This window comes from Callithrix jacchus, chromosome 7 (genome assembly GCF_049354715.1).
Source record: "Callithrix jacchus isolate 240 chromosome 7, calJac240_pri, whole genome shotgun sequence".
Taxonomy (NCBI): domain Eukaryota; kingdom Metazoa; phylum Chordata; class Mammalia; order Primates; family Cebidae; genus Callithrix; species Callithrix jacchus.
This window is the reverse complement of record NC_133508.1, coordinates 83,978,777-83,996,835: the sequence shown is the minus strand read 5'-3', so window position 1 is coordinate 83,996,835 and position 18,059 is coordinate 83,978,777. Positions and strand designations below refer to the sequence as shown.

Here is an 18,059-nt window from a genome sequence, read left to right as displayed (position 1 = left end):
GACTTTTTCTTAGGACGTGGGCTTCAGCGAGTTATCTATATTCCCATGGCAGCCTGACTTCCTTCAGAGAGCACAAGAGGAACAGAGGGGACAGGTGGCACTGAATTAACCGTATCTTCTCACAGGGTCATCCTGATGACCAAGGAGAAGCCAGATCCCAGACTGGGGCCATGCTCTTGGCTCAATGTTTGACTGGGACTTAGTTTATCACCAGAGTAGGGGCTTTTCCCCAGTTCTCAGGTCCAAAAAGAAAAAAAGGCTCAAAAGCAGAGATACTAGAAGGACAAGAGCAGAGATACTAGAAGGACAAATCAGCCTGGCATGGAGGGCATAGTTGTGGACTGGGAATTGGACACCAAAGTTTGGCTCCTGGCTTTTCCTTTGGGTTACTCTAAGTTCTGGCGAAGTCACATCTCTCTGTGCCTTAACTTCCTTCTCTATGATGATAACCAGAACTCCCATGCAAGTGCATATGATGTTTTCCTGGGTCATGGACTGAGCGACGTTCCATACATTATTATCCTCACCACTACCTTTTAAAGGTCATTTAAGTTAATTCTCACAACTTTGTGATGTCGGCATTATCTCCTCATTTTACAAATGAGAAAACCAAGGATCAGAGCTAAGTGACTAAAATTCAAACGTGTGTTCTTTCCACTCCACCATGAAAGAATGAACCCAGAGACACTCGTGGGCTGAGCCCCTCATCCAGCTGGCACTGAACTCAGATTCCTGCTCCGCAGTATAGACCTTGGTCCTTGCAAAGAGTTGAGCCCAGATCCCTATCCCTGCCTAGGTTTTGGCTGTCCCTCTTCATCAGCTGAGGTGCAGAGAAGACTCCTGCTAAATTTCCTTTCAGGGCAGACTCCACCATGCACTAGCCATGCAACAGGCGAAAAGTTACTTTGACTTTCTGTGCCTCCGTTTTGTCATCTGTAGATGAAGGATCCAACTTCTTAGAATGATAAAGAGTAAATGAGTTAGTATTTGAAGAATGCTTAGAACAGTGTTTCAGTCACTAGATTAAACTTTTTTTATTTTTTTTAATACCATGTGGGGAGCAGTGTTCCTGGGCTCTGGGCTCAGCCTGAAACCTAGCAGAATGGACATTTTAATCTCCCTATTGACAGGGGTTCTGCCAGGCCGCCATAGAGCCCATGGATTTGAGCTACAGGCTCTATTTTAGAAGGGGTGAAGGGCTACGGTGAAGCTGGGGAGCTTTCTGGGATAGGGAGACTGCCTGTTGAAATCTGGGTGTCTGGGACACTGGAGAAAGAATAAGGAAGAAGCGCTGGGAGGTGACGATTTTGGTGTCATGGTGGTCTTCAGAGGTAGAGACCAGTGTTGGGGTAAGAGTCGCTGAAGAAAGGTGTCTAAAAGACCGGAGACTGAGGTTGTGGGGAGCTGGGGTTCCCGAGAAGCCTTGGGATCCGAAATGGGGACTGGATCCGCTGGGTCCTAGACAGCGTGTCCAACGCTCTCCGCAGCGCGTTCCGTTCCGGAGCCGATCGCATCGCCACTCAACCAGTCCCCACTCCCTCCGGTGAAATTGCCAAATTAAAATGAATCATTTGGCCCATAATGGCCGAGGCGCTTATCGGGGGCGGGCGGACCCGCGGCAGTGCCTTATCTCCGCGGCGCACACGGCCCCGGCGCGCCTCGGCCCATGCTAACTAGGCCTGGAACGTGAGTGGGATTAGAGCGCGTCGGTGGAGGAGCCGGGCGGGCGCGGCGCGGGCGGGGGAGCGGGGGCCGCGGGAGGGGCCGGGCCGCCGCCGCTGAAGACCAGGCCTCAAAATGGCCACACACGCACCCCCGTAGCAGAAAAACGTGAGCATTCTGGCCTTTTTCTAGGGGAAGAGCAACCCGCGGCATCCCACCAAATTCCTCATCAATGCCCTCCTCTTCCCCCCACGTCCGCAAAGAGGTCTTAGCTCCCTTTCCTTCGGTTTCTTTCGATGGGGGAGGCATTTTCCGTGGACGCCCTCGCCCGCGCTGCCGCCGCCCCTCCCGCCAAGAGACTCTCTTCCTTCCTTCCCCCTTTTCCTTACGCAATATACAGAAATGCGCGAGGCGGTGGTTGGTTTTCATTTCTTCTTCGTGGTTGTGTGCATGCGGTGGGATTGTGCGAGTGTGTTCGTGAGAGCTGTGGGCGGCGTTGGCTGCTTCCGAGTGTGGTCTTCTTGGCGGAAGGCTGTGTGTCCGAGTGTGGTGGTGCCTGCGAGGTTGGGGTGTGTAGATGTGGACCCTTCGAGGCCCTTCTGCGTTTTCTTCGTTGCGTACGATTGTGTTCGGTTAGCGTTCTCATCAGGGCTCTGGTTCTGTGTGTGGGGTGTGTGGCCTCTGCGACTGTGTTTGGGTGGTGTCGTCGTTATGTCGGGCGTGTGTGATCCCGACTGTGCTAGGTTGTGTGTCCGAGAGCCGCTGCATTTGACTGATTTCGTTGTGTCCTGTTGGGCAGTGTGCGGGGCTGACCAGGTCGGCTTCTGGGGCAATGCTGGGTGGTGCTTGTTTGCTACCCTTCTGTGGGGCTGGACCCTGTGTGGTCCTGTCCGCGCTGAGTTGTGTGCCTGTGTGCCTGTGTCCTTTAGAGGTGCGTTTGCAAATCGCTGGGGGCGGGAGTGGGGGGAGGGCGAGCGAGAGATCTAGGCGCTGGTGGGGGAGGCGGCATGGGGGCGGGGAGCGGGATTTCACATTTTATTCCAAATTATGATGTATTCGGGAACCAGTCGTTGGCTTGGATGGGCGGACAGCGCTGGGTCGGCGGCTGCTCTGCTGGGAGGCCCGCCTGTGCCTCGTTGTTTTGAAGGATTCGTTGGTGAGTGGGAGGCTCCTCCAGGCTTGAAGCTGAGTAGCGCTCGCCGAGGCCGGCGCCTTAGAGCCTGTGGCTGCGGGCTTCGGTTCCCGCCGCACTCCGGTTTCGTCCATTTCTGGTCAGTTTCGTGGGTGCTGCTGCCGGGGTCCGAGGGAGAGGCCTCGAAAGGACAATGGGCACATTCACCAGGCCTCGCGCGTCGGGTGGGGACATTCGGGATCACCTCCAGGGAAGATTTTCCCTCCCCATCTTCGGGGGAGCGACATTGCCGCTGGGGTCTGGTACCCGTCGCATCCGAGACCGCGGCCGAGTCTCGGCTCTGGGAGGGACCTCTTTAGTCGGGCCCTAGCTCTGGTTTAAAGAATTTTGTTTTGTCAATTATTGTGATTGCTAATGCCATCATCACAATCGTCATTATTAAAATCTATTTTAATTAAAATAATCCTCCCAGAGCGCGGCAGTTTGCCCCTTTTGGCTTTTTCGGCAGGAGAACAAAGCAGCGGGGTTTTCCCCGCTAGCGCCGTTTTCTAAGTTGCTGGGTTTGAGGTAGGAAGAGAAAATGGAGAGGGGGGACGGACACAGAGACTTGGTCATACAGAAGGCAAACATTAACCCCCAGCGAACACTCGAACGTTCAGCCCCAGCGATCACACCGGGAATGGGTGGATTCCCCCTTTCTTTCCTCCCCTACCCTCTTTTAGATTAGAGGAGGAGGAAGAAACTCTTCTTCATTGTATTGCAATCCAGGGAAGAATTATTCCTATATTTCCATCAATGCCGGGGCAAACAGAAGGAGGCCTTCGCAGTTGATCCAACACTTCGATGTGTGATTATAAGCCTGACGATTTAGGCAAAACGAATTAAACAAAATCCACTAGGAAAAAATAAAAACAAACTAAATCCTGCACCATTCTTGAAAGTAGTATTGGGTTTGTTTTTACCTTCCTTTCCTTTTAGCTTGTTTATTGCTGTAACAAATCATTAGAATTCTCCCTTACTGTGTCTAAACCCCGAAAAATCGAAAATCGTTTTGTTCGAGTGGTGGAGGGGAAGGCAGAGTGGGGGGCTGGCGGGTGCGGGGGGGGACTTTCCCCCTTTCTTTCTCCTTTTCTTGGCCTTTATTTCGTTTTCTTTTTCAGTCTCTCTTTTCCTCTCTTTCTTTTTTTCTTTTGCTTAATCAGTAGGGAGACGAGACAGGACCTGAACAGATCAGATATCTTTCCCCAATCCCCCTTTCCAACTCCATTTCTATATGAAAGTATAGTCCCTGGAATTGAGTTCTGGTTTCGCTTTGGGTTGGAGGTGGGTGAATGGGAGTCAGGTAGAAAATGAGGTTGGGGGGACTCCAAGATTCTGTCCCACCGACCTGGGTCTAAGGACTATTCGCCTTTCCTTTCCCGACGCAGACCTCCACCCATCCAGGCCCGGGACTACCCCTTCGCGGTGTAGCGGCAGCCGGAGACCTGGCTGGGGACCCAAGTGCATAGACACCTCCCTGCTTAGAAAACAAACACGGAACCAGACCGCTCTCAGTTGGAGGGTTCGAAAATGTTCCAGGCAGCCTGTGGGGAGGGGTTGTTGTTGTTGGACTAAATAGCTATTCCTGATTGGTTATGTATAGGGTTTTTTTAAGGAGAGGGGAGAGGGAAGGCTCCAAACACCTGCAGGTTGGGGGCGGAAAGCTGTTTGCGATTCCCTGGACTGGTTGGTCGGGGGCAGGAGGTAATTCCCAGCCATTGACCCCTATTTCTTTCTCTCCCTCCCTCTTGCCCTGCCTCTTTCTCTCCACCCCTATCTTTCCTGGAAACTCGCTTTGGGTGCGGCAGATCGCCCAGGACCACACCGCAGCGTAACTGCAGGCCTCTCAGCGAAAAAGGGGGAAAGCAAAGACTGGGGTCCGCATCCTCCACCTCGGCTTCCGCCCTTCTCTGGCGGAGTGGAGATCCTTCCTATTCAGAGGGGGCAGCCTCTCTAAATATGCCCCAGGTGAGTTTTCAAGGGGATGGTGCCAGTGGAAAATGTCCAGGAAGGCCTTGGATTCCAGCCCGGGGTGAGGAAGGCTCCCGACACTGGAGAGCCCAGTCTCAGATTAGGGGTAGGGGGAGGGGAGGACCAGCCGGAGCTTGGAATCGGGATCGACTGCTGCTAGCGCTGCTTCTGTGGCCTCCAGCGGCTCTTTCCCTTTTCCGCCCTGGGTAAAACCAGCTAGTTGGACTTAGTCGTCCAAGCCGTTCCCATTGGTCCAGGTTCTGTGGACGTTTCGCAAGGCCAGTAACTTTGGGGCGGCTGTATCCGGATGGTGCAGACTGTGCCTGGAGCTCCCGCAGGAAGAAGGCGGCAGCCTTCCTGGCTAGTGCAGTCCCAGCTCCAGCGGGCCCTGTCCCCGGGCCTGAGGCCTAGGGCGGGGCGGCAGGAAAACCCCTCTACTCCGGTAGAGGTGAGGATGGCGGTGCTGTTCACTGGTGGGTTTGGTACTTGTGGAAGCTTGGGGCTTCTCCAGGGTGTTGTGCTGGTGTGGGCCCAGTAGAGAGAGCAGAGGCTGGGTGTAAGGGCTGAGGCTGTTTTCATCTAAGAAATTCTCTCTATGGGGAATTGGGTCTGCTTGAGACCTGCCCCCAGGAAGAATCTCATGGGTGCTCCTGTCTCGTTCAGGCATAGGTGGAAATATTCTGGCTGTCTGGCAGGCAGCTGCAGATGAGGATTTCATGTTGGGGGCTATACGCTGGGTCTCTGCAGCACAAAGAGAGAGGAGCTGTAGTGATCAAATATGCTAGAATGATTCAATCTATAAAATCTCCTTCCTCCTTCATTCTCCCAACATAAAAACAAACACGGTCACTCAGACTTTCCTTTCTGTAATCCAAACCAAGTGATGCAGTTTAGTCGCCAACAACCATCGGTGTTTGTGAGTGGCTTCTTTAGGGCATGGACCTCTGGTTGGTGATCCTGGTTGCAGAAGAACGGGCAGGATTTTGCTAAAATGTGGGGAGGAGCTGGGAGAGGTCCTCCACAGACCCCGGGAACCAGTTATATGTTGCTTACAAGGAGCCTTGAAGATGGGATATTTATAGGCGTCTAGAGAGGACATTTGGGGCTAGGGTCAATTCATCTGGAATACGTACTCGCATTGCCTCTCAGGAATATGTACTCCCGTTGCCTCTCAGGAATATGTACTCCCGTTGCCTCTCAGGAATATGTACTCCCGTTGCCTCTCAGGAATATGTACTCCCGTTGCCTCTCAGGAATACGTACTCGCATTGCCTCTCAGGAATATGTACTCGCATTGCCTCTCAGGAATATGTACTCGCATTGCCTCTCAGGAATATGTACTCCCATTGCCTCTCAGGAATATGTACTCCCGTTGCTTCTCAGGAACCCACCGCTACAGCAGGAGCTGAGCAGATGAATTAATTGGAGGGTAAAAGTATGCCACAATAAAGCTTGAGTTCAGTCTGCAACTGCAATGCACACTGTCACGTAGAAGCTGGGGCTTAAGCACAGGTTACTGGACTCACATTGGTGTGTCAGGACAGTGAGCAGTGAGGTAGGGAACCAACATCTTGAAGCTTGTATGTTTCCCAGGGCACATTTCACTGCTGCTGGGAGCAGGAGGACCTGGCTGATATACTTCTGGTGCATTTCCCGTGGCCTTGGTGTCTTGGTGGTTGCATTCTATAGATAAAGACCTGTTGTCTCCGCCATAATCATAAACTCACTTCCAATGAAGCATCAGGAACCTACTGCCTTTACAGCTTGTATACACCAGGTCTTAGGGAATTTTGCAGTTTCTGTGCCAGGCCCGGGGGGGCTGGCATTCCAAGAGCAGGTGCACAGCAGTCCGAATCTTGATTCTCTGTTGTGCTGGGTGTCTGTTGGCAATTGAGCTAAGCTCTAGAGGAGGCTGCAGAAGGTCTGTTCTCCCTTCTAGGGTGAGGAGTGATGGTTCCCAGAATGACTGCTGTCCAGAGCATTGCAGTGGCAGTGTGGGAGGTCGATGGCTGCTGTGTATAATTAGATGGACTCTGCATGGGGCTAAATTGAGTTTTTGTATTTGTTTTCTTTTAAATACCCAATTATATAATCCAGAGAGCAGAAAGCTTATTTTAAAGAATTTATGTGGAGTTGATCATATATGTACAACTCACAAGCATCCGCAGACTCTGGCCTTTGAGTCTCCCAATTTTTCTGTTTTACTCCTTGCTGGGGCTGGCTCAATCTGGATGGAGCCAGGTGATGGAAGAACCCCAGCACATTTGTGGGAAGTAGAGTGGCTGTGGTCATCTTGGAGTATGCTTGTGGGGGCACAAGGTGGTTTCGCTGCTCTGGGAATATGGGAGGGTAGAGCAAAGTGAGATTATTGTTCTGGTCTGGTTGTCTCACAGGTAGGCTGCGAGTGACTTTGGGCCAGTCAGTTTTCTCATTGGTGCATTCTCCTTGTTAATAATGATAACTTGAGCATTTGCACAGTACTTTCAACGGCATAAAGGAGGTATTCCTCTCATTTCCTAGAGAACACCAAGGCAGGAGATGGCAGTGAGGGGGGCTGGAAGGGTTCAAGGGCCTCATGACAGCCTGTCCTGCTCTTGGATGGGAGTCCAGACCCCACTGGCCTCAGAAAACCCTTCAAATGCTGGGCTCCATTCCACCTGAGCCAGGCCTCTGAGACTCGACCTCACTTCTGAGTCCAGCTGAGTGGTGGTTAAAGTGTGCAGAGAGGTGCAGCTAGCACCATCTTCTTCCCTTGGTGACCTCTCATTTGGGTCTGAGTAGGAGTGAAGATCCACTGGCCGGGACACAAGACTCACAGTGCATTTGCTCAGTGTAGACAGACACTCCCTCACTCCCCAGCGGCGCAAGTGTGTGTGTGTGTGTGTGTGTGTGTGTGTGTAGGGATCTAGTTCCTCGGGATTATTCTCTGCCACCTCTAGCAGAGCAGACCTCAGTCCCCGTAGCCTTCACTTTCTAATTCCCTACTTTTACCCGCACCGGGTTTCTGGGTGCGCTCCTAGGTGGTCTGAGGGTATTGCTGAGAGGCCAGGGGAGGTTCCCAAAGCAACGAACCTCTGCCTGACAGATTCCCCGCTAAAACCAAAGAGCACAGTCGGGAATTTGTTCCCTCCTCTTCCCTTTCTGCCTGAGAAGGGGGACGGGATAATCTCTTTCTCGCCTCCTTGTACATTTCCTTCCTCCTGATTTCCCCTTCTGTGTTTCTTTCGCTGACTGTATTTCTTTTCTTCCAATGTCTCCGTCGTTTTCCTCCATCTCTGTCCTTTTGGCCCCCAGTCTCTGTGTCTCTCAGGCACCCCTCCCTTCTCCCAATCCAGAGACCCCCTTTCCCTCCCGCCCTAGCCCCACGTGGCGCCTAACTTTGTCTACCTCCTCTCACATCTCGGTGTGTGAGTTCCTCTCTCTGCCCTTCACCCCTTTGCCCCAGCCCACGTCAGTGGGTCGGGGACGGTCGTCAGAGCGGGCGTCCGCTTGTCTGTCTGTCTGCCCGCAGGATGACCGAGCGGCCGCCGAGCGAGGCGGCTTGCAGTGACCCCCAGCTAGAGGGACGGGACGCGGCCGAGGCCCGCATGGCCCCTCCGCACCTGGTCCTGCTGAACGGCGTCGCCAAGGAGACAAGCCGCGCGGCCCCCGCGGAGCCCCCAGTCATCGAGCTGGGCGCACGCGGAGGCCCGGGGGGCGGCCCTGCTGGTGGGGGCGGTGCCGCCAGAGACTTAAAGGGCCGCGACGCGGCGGCGGCCGAAGCGCGCCATCGGGTGCCCACCACCGAGCTGTGCAGACCTCCCGGGCCCGCCCCGGCCCCCGCGCCCGCCTCGGCCCCCGCGGAGCTGCCCGGCGACGGCCGCATGGTGCAGCTGAGTCCTCCCGCGCTGGCCGCCCCAGCCGCTCCCGGCCGCGCGCTACTCTACAGCCTCAGCCAGCCGCTGGCCTCGCTTGGCAGGTCAGGGGCCAGGGGCTGGGCGGGAGGGGCGGGTGGGCAGGGCGACCACCAGCACCTGGGCTTCCCTTCGCCACCTTGGAGGCGGACTGCCCTCCAGTCCGCGGGGCCGAGCGGGTGGAGCGCCGGGAGAGGAGGTCATTTTACACCCATGGGCTCCAGAGCCTCAAGCTGGAGCCCCCGAGTGAGTGCAAGTGAGGGAGGAGCCGTTTGTGCGCGTGGCTGCAGGGTGCATGGCTGTGTGGAAGCCAAGAGGAGGGCGTGGACACCTTCGGGTTTGCAGACGTGTGGCTGCTGTGCTGTGTGGTGGTGTCGTGGGGGACGGATAGGAGGGAGTCACCTGATCGTGGGTACCAGGAGTGTGCTTGCATGTGCTTTGCTGTGAGCAGAGGTAGATGTTTGCGGCTGAGTGTGAAATTCATTCGGAAGCGTAGTGCTAGGTGGACAGGCAAGAGATAAGGATCCGAGGGTGGTGGCAGGGGCACCTTCCCCTGAATCTCCGCTGGAGGGCCCGCCGGAGGACTGATCTGTTCCTCCACTCTCAGCCTCTTTGCCCCTAGCCGTGGTCTCTGGCCCCAGCCCATACTCCAGGGGGTGTAAGGGCATCCGTTTCCCTGCTGGGGCCACAATGATGATGACGGAGAGACGCGGTAGGGTTGGAATAGGGACCGGAAGATGGGGCAGGGATAGAGTGTGGGACAGTCCATGAGTCTGGCCGCACCGAGAGCTATGGAGAGCCCAGAGTGGGTGAGGGCTGAGAGCTAGGGGGTGCATTTCAGCAGAGGGGAGTCCTGTGTGTTATGTCTCCACAGCCCCTGATGGGTGGGGTGAGGTGGGGGGGAGGGGACAGTATGCCCCTTTGTGGTGACAGAGATGCACACCATCAGCTATGAAGGTCACGTCTTCCTGAGTGGGCACGTGTTTGAGAGTGGAGGTGTGTATGGATTGTGTGCCTGTTTCCGGGACAGGAGAATGGAGGGTGTTTCTGTCTGTGGAGTGTATCTGTGTGTATGTTCACTTTTGTGTTCGTTCCATGTGTTATTCACCTCTGCTTCTGTATGTGTGCCTGTGTGTTTGTGTGGAGGGATGCGAGGTTAGGTGATCCTTCCTCCCTTTGCTTATTTCATGACCGAGTGAGGGTATTCCGTGTGTGTGTGTGTGTGTGTGTGTGTCTATTTCCAGCTCAGTGTGAAGGGAGCAGGGTTGTGGGGAGGGGGGGGGCTCAAGACATGCGAGGAGGATCCCTAAGGAGCCTCTTTCTCCTCTCTCCCCAACATGGGATCTTGTGCTCTGCCTGTTCCCTCCCACAGTGGGTTCTTTGGAGAGCCGGATGCCTTCCCTATGTTCACTACCAACAACCGAGTGAAGAGAAGACCTTCCCCCTATGAGATGGAGATTACTGATGGTGAGTCTGCCCCACCCCACCCTTGTACCTGCCCCTACACTCGTTAGAGCACTTTGCTGGAGGGAACATCCGGGTCTACTCCATAGGTGTCTCACAAAGATGGGTGGGCCACTTTGGAAGCCCAAACTGCCTGCAGATGAGCTGGGGCTAGGTAAAGTCCTGGGTGGGGCTAGCAGGGCCACACTCATAGTCCTGTGAAGAGGAGACATGGGAGAGAGACACATGGTGGCGCTTAGCCCAAACCTCTGGAGTTAATTTCAGTCCCTACTCCAGGCTCCATTCCAACACTTTGGTAAGGATCCCAAGTGAGTGCAGAAACACACTGTCCCCCAGCCCCCATTTTAGGCACTGAACCTCAGGGATTCCCTGCACTTCCTCCCAAGTCTTCCTTAGAGTCTGGAGTCTGCTCCCTCTCTGCAATGCTGTCATCAAGCATCTCCTCCAAGGTCTCTACTCAGTAGTCTCTCCTTGTCTCCTGTTAACACATTCTGGGCTGAGACCTGAAGTTCCCTTCCTGACATACAGATTTCAACCTTGCTCCCTGGATTCCCCGAGAAGGGCCTTGGCACTGCTCCTTTGAGCTACTTGAATATTCCCTGAACTTGCAGGGATGGTTTGGATAAATGGGAGATTTGGAAGATGCTCACCGTCTTCCCAAGGTTGACCTTGTATAGTAGATGAGTCCCAGCACCAGGGGCAGGAGAGTAGGCACTTCAGAGCTGAGGGACTTTGAGCCAGACCCTGATGCCCCCAGAACTTCAGCTTGGCTGTGGCCTGGGGCTCCTGTAGGCCTCAGAGCCAGGCTGAGATCTGTGTTCCAAACTGGTGGGAGGGATGTGAGTATGGAGCTGGAGCCTCTGGAGTTGGAACCCTCTGTGGTTTCTGGAGAGGAGCTGGGCTGGGGTCTGGACATCAGAAAAGACTTCAAAAGACCCAGCCAGCCCGGGGGACATGTGTGCAGGGCTGAGAGGCAGGGGTGCCTTGCTGCTAGATTAGAGAGGGGTTCTGTAGTCTAGGAGAGGCGGGTGTACCAAACAGGAAGTAGACAGGACCAGCTGTGAAGTTTGCCAGGGACTAGGCATTTTCTCCAATAGGCAGGGGAGGCAGAGCATAGAGATGAGGGTTTGTGGGGTCTACAGAAGTGTAAGGCAGTCATTACCCATAAGGGTTGGCAGTATTTACAGAGCACCTACTCAGTGCTGGCCAGAGAGAGGCAGAGGATGCTAGGAGGGGTGGACAGACTCAGGAAAGAGGAAGGTGAGGAGAAGGGGTGGTTCTCTGGATGAAAACCAGAGAGGAGTAGTCAGACATGTAGGCAAGGGTAGGGTCTGGGAGTGCAGGATATGTCTAGGGGACACTGAAATTAGACACTGAACACAAAAGAGTCCATAGAAGTAGAACTAATGCAAGATCTAGAGTTAGGACTCGATGTGGATTCCTGTTGTTGAATTGCCACTACCATTTATTGAACCACCTACTATGTGCCATGGACTTTGTGTGCTTGATTTCTGTTTAATCCTTACCAGAAGCTCATGAGGGCAATATTATGGTTTTCATCTCAGAGATAAGGAAATTGAGGCTGAGAAAGGTTAAGCAGCTTGCTCGAGGTCACATAGCTAAGTCCTGGACACCCTCATAACACTGGTCTCAAGCTTTAGAATAAGTCCTGACCACTTCCCCACCATCTCCTCCTCTGGATGTAGTCTAGTGCCAGCAGTGATGGCAGTTATAACTACTTCCTCCCCAACTAGGTGCTCCCTCAAGATCACCAGCATTAGTCATGGTGGAGGGACTGTCCTCCCTATGTCACCACCGAGGGGCACTCTCTGTCTGGCCTGGAGGCCTGAGAGCAGCAAGTAATTTCCTCAGAGGCAGCCCAGGGTAGCACTGCCCTGCAGGTGTGCCGTGTTTTTCCTGTGCTGGGTCTGGCCTTTGGCAAAGAGTCAGCTGGGCTGGGGCCTGCTAGGCAGCTTCAAGGTACCATGGGCAGGGGATGTTCCTTCCCAGGAAAATTGTGTGTGTGTGTGTGTGTGTGTGTGTGTGTCCCCGTGCATGTGCATGTCTGCCTGCATGTAGGAGAGAGAAAGAGCTGATCAAGCAGTGAGTGTAGCATGGATGAACTGATTCACAGACTGACCACTGAGGTGAGGTCTGCTTCCATCCCAGCCTCAGTGTCTATAAAATGAGCAGTGGGACTTAGGTGAGGTTTGAGCCTTTCTCCTCCCCAGTTTTCACACTCTGAGGTCTGGTTCCAGGGGTTACTACAAGAGGGCAAATAAATATCTTAGGACTGGCAGTTCCTTCAGTGCACAGAGCTTCTGGGACTATGTGACCCTGGCCCTGTGCCTCGGTGTTAGGGAGAGAAGCAGTCTCCTCAGCTCAGAAGTTCAAGAGCACTAGCAGGACCCTTCTCTGTCTTCCCCTGGCTTTGCAAATCCCAGGTCAGACTTGAACACAGCACAGTGCTTTGCGCACCATAGGTGCCCTTGACATGTGTGCTGATGTCCACCACTGCTCTGTCTTTATACGTGGAATGTTAGTGACTATTGGGCCAAGCCATAATCAGTGTATTGTAGATGTGGGGAGACCGAGGCAGCCTTCATAAACCTGCCTAGAGCTATGGGTCATGGCTGTGCATAGCTGTGTCTTCACTTCTCTCCTTAGTGTGAGACCCTTGCTGCACCAGTCTCTGCTTTCCCCTCCATTCCCCCTGCCACCATGATGGGTCAGTCAGCAGACATTTCTAAGCCCTACTCTGTGTTTTCCATCACCCTTAGGATAAAGACCCTTACTGCAGGCACCTGTGGGATCTGGACCCTGTCTACTCTGATCCTGTGCACAGGACTCCAGCCAGCCTGGCTTCAGGCCTTGTCTAGTGCAGGGCGTGGATACTCTTCCGCCTCTCCCCTTCCTGTGCCTAGCTCATTCTTCACAGCCTCAGAAAAGCCTTCCCAGCCATGGGAGCTAAACATAGAGCTTCTTTTCATTAGGATTCATCTGTTGTTTGTTTGTTTTTAAAAATTTATTTCCCTGTTAAAATGTAAGCTCCATGGGGACAGAACTTTAGTTCACCATTATTCCTCAGTGCCTAGCACAGTGCCTGGTTGTTAGCAAAAACTGGATACCTGGATAATAATAGCTAATATTTACTGACTGCTTAAGTGAAGTCAGACGTTGTCTTAGGTCCTTTACCTAATGTAAAGGTAGACCCATGTAACGACTCATGACTTAGTAGCATGACCTCCATGCTATAGGTGATGAAGCCAAGGCACTTCGCCAGTTTTTCTGCCACTTGCCGAGTCATTCATCTAGGCAGGGATAATCAAATAGGAATGGAGTCTGTCCGCTGGGCGCGGTGGCTCACACCTGTAATCCTAGCACTTTGGGAGGCCGAGGTGGGTGGATCACTTGAGGTCAGGAGTTCAAGACCAGCCTGGCCATCATGGTGAAACCCTATCTTAAAAAAAAAGAAAAAAAAAAAAAGAATAAAAAACAATGGAATGGAGTCTCTCTCTCTAGACACAGCTGTAAGTCCTCTTGGCACAAGTGAATAAATGAATAGCATAAAGTACCTGTCCTCAAATATCTCACAGTCCAGAGAGAGAGACAAGCACAGAAACATAAGTAATGATCAAGAGTGATGGAGCTCTAGGGATTGCAGGATGATGGTGGTTGGTTAGATCTGTCTGGACGGGTTGAGGAAGTTCCCATAGATGAGGAAGCACAGGAACTTGAATTTGAAGGGTGGATGTTTTCTAAGTAAGAGGAAAGTAGGCATTCTGGGCTTCCCAAGTTTCCCAATGGATGGAGATTCCTTTGGGGAAGGAATCTCAAGCCCATTCTCCTGACTCTTGTCCTCCTAATCTCCAGGTCCCCACACCAAAGTTGTGCGGCGTATCTTCACCAACAGCCGGGAGCGATGGCGGCAGCAGAATGTGAATGGGGCCTTTGCTGAGCTTCGCAAGCTGATCCCCACACATCCCCCAGACAAGAAGCTCAGCAAGAATGAGATCCTCCGCCTGGCCATGAAGTACATCAACTTCTTGGCCAAGCTGCTCAATGACCAGGAGGAGGAAGGCACCCAGCGAGCCAAGCCTGGCAAGGACCCTGTAGTCGGGGCTGGTGGGGGTGGAGGTGGGGGAGGGGGCAGTGCACCCCCGGATGACCTCCTGCAGGACGTGCTTTCTCCCAACTCCAGCTGTGGCAGCTCCCTGGATGGGGCAGCCAGCCCGGACAGCTACACGGAGGAGCCGGCACCTAAACACACGGCCCGCAGCCTCCATCCTGCCATGCTGCCCGCTGCCGATGGAGCCGGCCCTCGGTGATGGGTCGGGGCTACCAGGATCAGCCAGGAGGGTGCCCTTAGGCTGCTGGGATGGTGGGCTTCAGGGCAGATAGAATCAGAATTGGGCAGCTCTGAAGCAAGGCAGTGGACTTGATGAACTTTCCTGGATGTCTGAAGTTTGGGAAGCCTTTACTGACCCTGGGGCTTGCTTTTCTGTTTCCTGTACCAGTAGGGATCAGAAAAATGGAGCAAAGTGGTAGGTACTTTTCGTGAAGACGGCACGGTCTTCCCCCCTTCCCTCAGTCCCTAATCCTTCCCAAGTAAGAGGCTGGCGTGTCACTGCTTTTGGCCTGGAGTTTCGGAGCCCTGTCTTTCCTGAGACCTGGAGTTGTCAGTTCTCATCTGAGGCATCCAACAGCCTCTGCCTTGCCTTTAACCCCTCCCAAACTGGCTGGGGTGGCCTGTGTGGCCACTTCTGTCTGTATTTATAGGTACCCAGTAGCTGCCCATTTTGTGAGCCCCATCTTCACCCAGGCCTATGTTGATCCATCCAGCTTGCCAGATGCTGCAGTCACAAGCCTCGAGGTGCCTTCTTCAGGGCCTGGTTGAAGAAGATGATCAGTGGACAGTCTGCTCTAGATGAGCTGGGCCAGAGGGTTAGGACACCCAGTTGCCCTTACTTGCCCTGGGGATCAAAGTTCTGCTTTCTCCCCACTGAGACTTGCCTTCCTAAGCCTGTGGCTGTGGAAACAGTGTCTGCAGCCCTGAGAGAGTGAAGGCAGAGAAAGGGACAATGATATTAGAGTGGAATGGATCAAGAGGTATTTTGGGCATGTGGGCTTCAACTCCTCCACATCACTGTTCATGCTGGCATGAATGCCAGTGTGCTGAATGGGCATATGCTGGTGCTGAGAGTAGATGCACAGCCCCATCTGTGCATTCTAGATGCTTAGAGGGATTTCTTTGCTGTAAGATGTCTGTTTGCTGATGGCCTGGTCTGTGTTCTGAATTGAGCACAAACTCTATCCTATGAATGCTTTGCATTTGGAACTTTTGCTTGACTTCAGTTATTGGTGGAATTGTTAGTTCTCAATAGGACGAGGATCCAGCCTCACTTCTAGGGCATGGATAATCCAATCAGAGACCAGGCCCTGACTAAGACCGAAACATGCACATTCACTTAGCAGAACCTTACCCCTCAATTGTGCAGCTTTTGGCCATCAAGGTGTGTCTGGGAGGTTGGTTTAATGCAACAGAAGTGCTCCCCTCTGAAAGTTGTACATGCAGTTTTTGTAAATCACATCCTTATCCTTCATCTTTTAAAGAAATAACCGCTGCAAGTCCTTTTGTAAAGTGAAGAATCCTTTTATAGAGTGAACCACTGCCCCTTCATTGATTTCCTGTGTCAATCCAGATGGTGGGATGTGGATTTTTAAGGTGAGGCCAGTCTGTGACCTGCATCTAAGCCCATGGGACAAACTGCACAGAAGTCCTGTATGTCTGTCATCGTGCCCTTAAGTCACCCTCTCCATCTAGGCTCTGCCTTTGAGGTCAGAGGGAAGATAGCCTGTGGCCCTGTGCTGTCGTGTAAGAACTCGTCACTCTTGTGTCTGGAAAGCCCCCCTTATAGCTTGGGCTTCAGCCCAGTGACTTGCCCTCACCATAATGGGGTCCCAGTTCAGTCATGTACGGACAGAGAATATATCTGCTCCCTCCCCTTCCTTTTAAGGAAGGTCCAATTCTTGAGCTTGGGGCAACGTGGTTCACCTTTGTAGCACTCTGACTCTCCATCCAATTTCAGACTCCCCAGATCATGTTTTGGTGAACATTAGGGTTGGTTCCTTTCCAGTGTGTGGAAGATCCTATGAGGAGCCCCATCTGTTTAACGATAAAGCCATGCTATAGGATCTAAAGCTGTTTGCTTCACGGTAGATTCACTTGACTTGGGAATGGGAAGTGGCCATAGTGTGGATGGGCGGATAGGTTTTATGAGATAGATCACACATTTTATCAAGAACTCAAACTTCTGACTCCCTCTTCTTTCAGACTTGCCGTGAGACTATGGCTTGGCCTGTCTCTTAGGGCTATGACATGGACTGAAGGGGATCATGAAAAGTAGGCTGTTTTGAGAACATAGAGAGCTCTATTTCCCTCAATCTCAATCCTGTGGTGGGGTTTCCAGCCTGAGTCCACGACCTAGGCAGTGGGCCAGTGTGCCTGACTGCCCCGCATTTGGGTAATTTAGGTTATAAACCGCTTTGGCCTGAGTTATGGAGATTGTCTATTTTTTTTTTTTTTTGTAAGAGACAGTGTCTTGTTCTGTCACTCAGGCTGGAGTACAGTGGTGCCATCATTGCTCTCTGCAGCCTTGAACTCTGGGCTCCAGCAATCCTCCCACCTTAGCCTCCTGAGTAGGGAGGACCACAGGTGTGAGCCACCACACCTGGTTAATTTTTGTTTTTTTTTGGTAGAGATGGAGTCTCGCTGTATTGCCCAGGCTGGTCTTGAACTCTTGGCTTCAAACGATGCTCCTGCTTTTGCCTCCAGAAGCACTGAGATCACAGGTCTGAGCCATTGCACCCAGCCCAGGTTGTCTTAGTTTCTGTCTTGTTCTAAGGCCAGGGACAGTAAAGAGAATGGAAAAAGAGATACGGGAACACGGGCAGATTGTGTAAAATGTAATGCGACTACCCAAAACAAGCCTGGTAGGAAAGGGCAAGGCTTTAGGTCTTTGTAAGAACTAAAGAAGATCTGTAATTTTTATTTTCACCCTCTGTACCCCATGACCTTATCCTTCCTCTCCTTCCTTGTTACCCATGAAAAAATGGCAACCTTCCAAGAATAGTCTCTGTACAAAGGGAAAAGAATATAAAGGTAAAACAAAACACAACACAACATTTTGAGAACAAAGATGACCATAACTACTGGAGGGCATCACATCTTTTAAGACAAATTCATATGCTTTTATTTGTTATGGCAAATGACAAGATGGTACAACCTTTATTCTTTTCCAAAATAAAACAAAGGGCACAGCATCTATAGTCAGCCGACAACTATTTCGGCCTTTTGGGGGTGGGTCTGGCCGTACTCGTGATTTCGATGGTACGTGACCCTCTGCTGAAGACTTGCCCCCTGCCCATGTACATAGTGCATTGTTTCTGTGGGCGGGCCCAGCACTTTCCGTCAATGTTGTACTGTATGTGATGAATTGCGTTGGTCTCTGCATTTTCTGCAGAAGAGGAGTAACCGCTCCAGGTACCTTGACCTTTGTACAGCCCAGAGGCCAACACTGTGGGTGTGTGACTCTTTAGCAAAAAAACCCATGTGGTGATGATGTGTGTATATATAAGGATATATCGGGAAGATTTCTAAATAAAAGTTTTACAAAGGGGCCCTAGGACTCTGCTTGCATTGCACTCCTAGGCCTGAGACTCGGAACATTGAAGGAAAAGGCATGGCAAGAGCCTGTTTCTCCTGCCATGGGGAGCCTCCAGGACTCAGCTGTAGTCTTAGGAAGTGGGATTCTGCCCCTGACCCTGAGGGCAGGCCTGGTGGGGAGGAGAGAACCTTCCTCCATAGGGTTTCCATTCTTTGCCTCTGCAGGCCTCAT

The 18,059-nt window shown here is 52.5% G+C and overlaps 1 protein-coding gene across 11 annotated transcripts; it reads left to right on the top strand.

The window, feature by feature from the left end:
- The first annotated feature begins 1,698 nt into the window (after positions 1-1,698).
- Positions 1,699-17,837, top strand: TAL1 (TAL bHLH transcription factor 1, erythroid differentiation factor). Of its 11 annotated transcripts, none has more exons than XM_035251395.3 (6): positions 2,083-2,231; positions 2,730-2,818; positions 4,642-4,801; positions 8,316-8,762; positions 10,070-10,164; positions 14,035-17,837. In XM_035251395.3, exons 4-6 carry the CDS (start codon positions 8,317-8,319, stop codon positions 14,487-14,489), a joined length of 996 nt encoding a protein of 331 aa, XP_035107286.1. In that variant the 5' UTR covers positions 2,083-2,231; positions 2,730-2,818; positions 4,642-4,801; position 8,316; the 3' UTR covers positions 14,490-17,837. The 11 variants fall into 11 exon arrangements, with proteins under 11 accessions (XP_008999431.1, XP_078189137.1, XP_035107286.1 ...); XM_078333009.1 differs by having other exon boundaries at positions 2,730-2,933; XM_009001184.5 differs by having other exon boundaries at positions 2,083-2,593.
- The last annotated feature ends 222 nt before the right edge of the window (positions 17,838-18,059 follow it).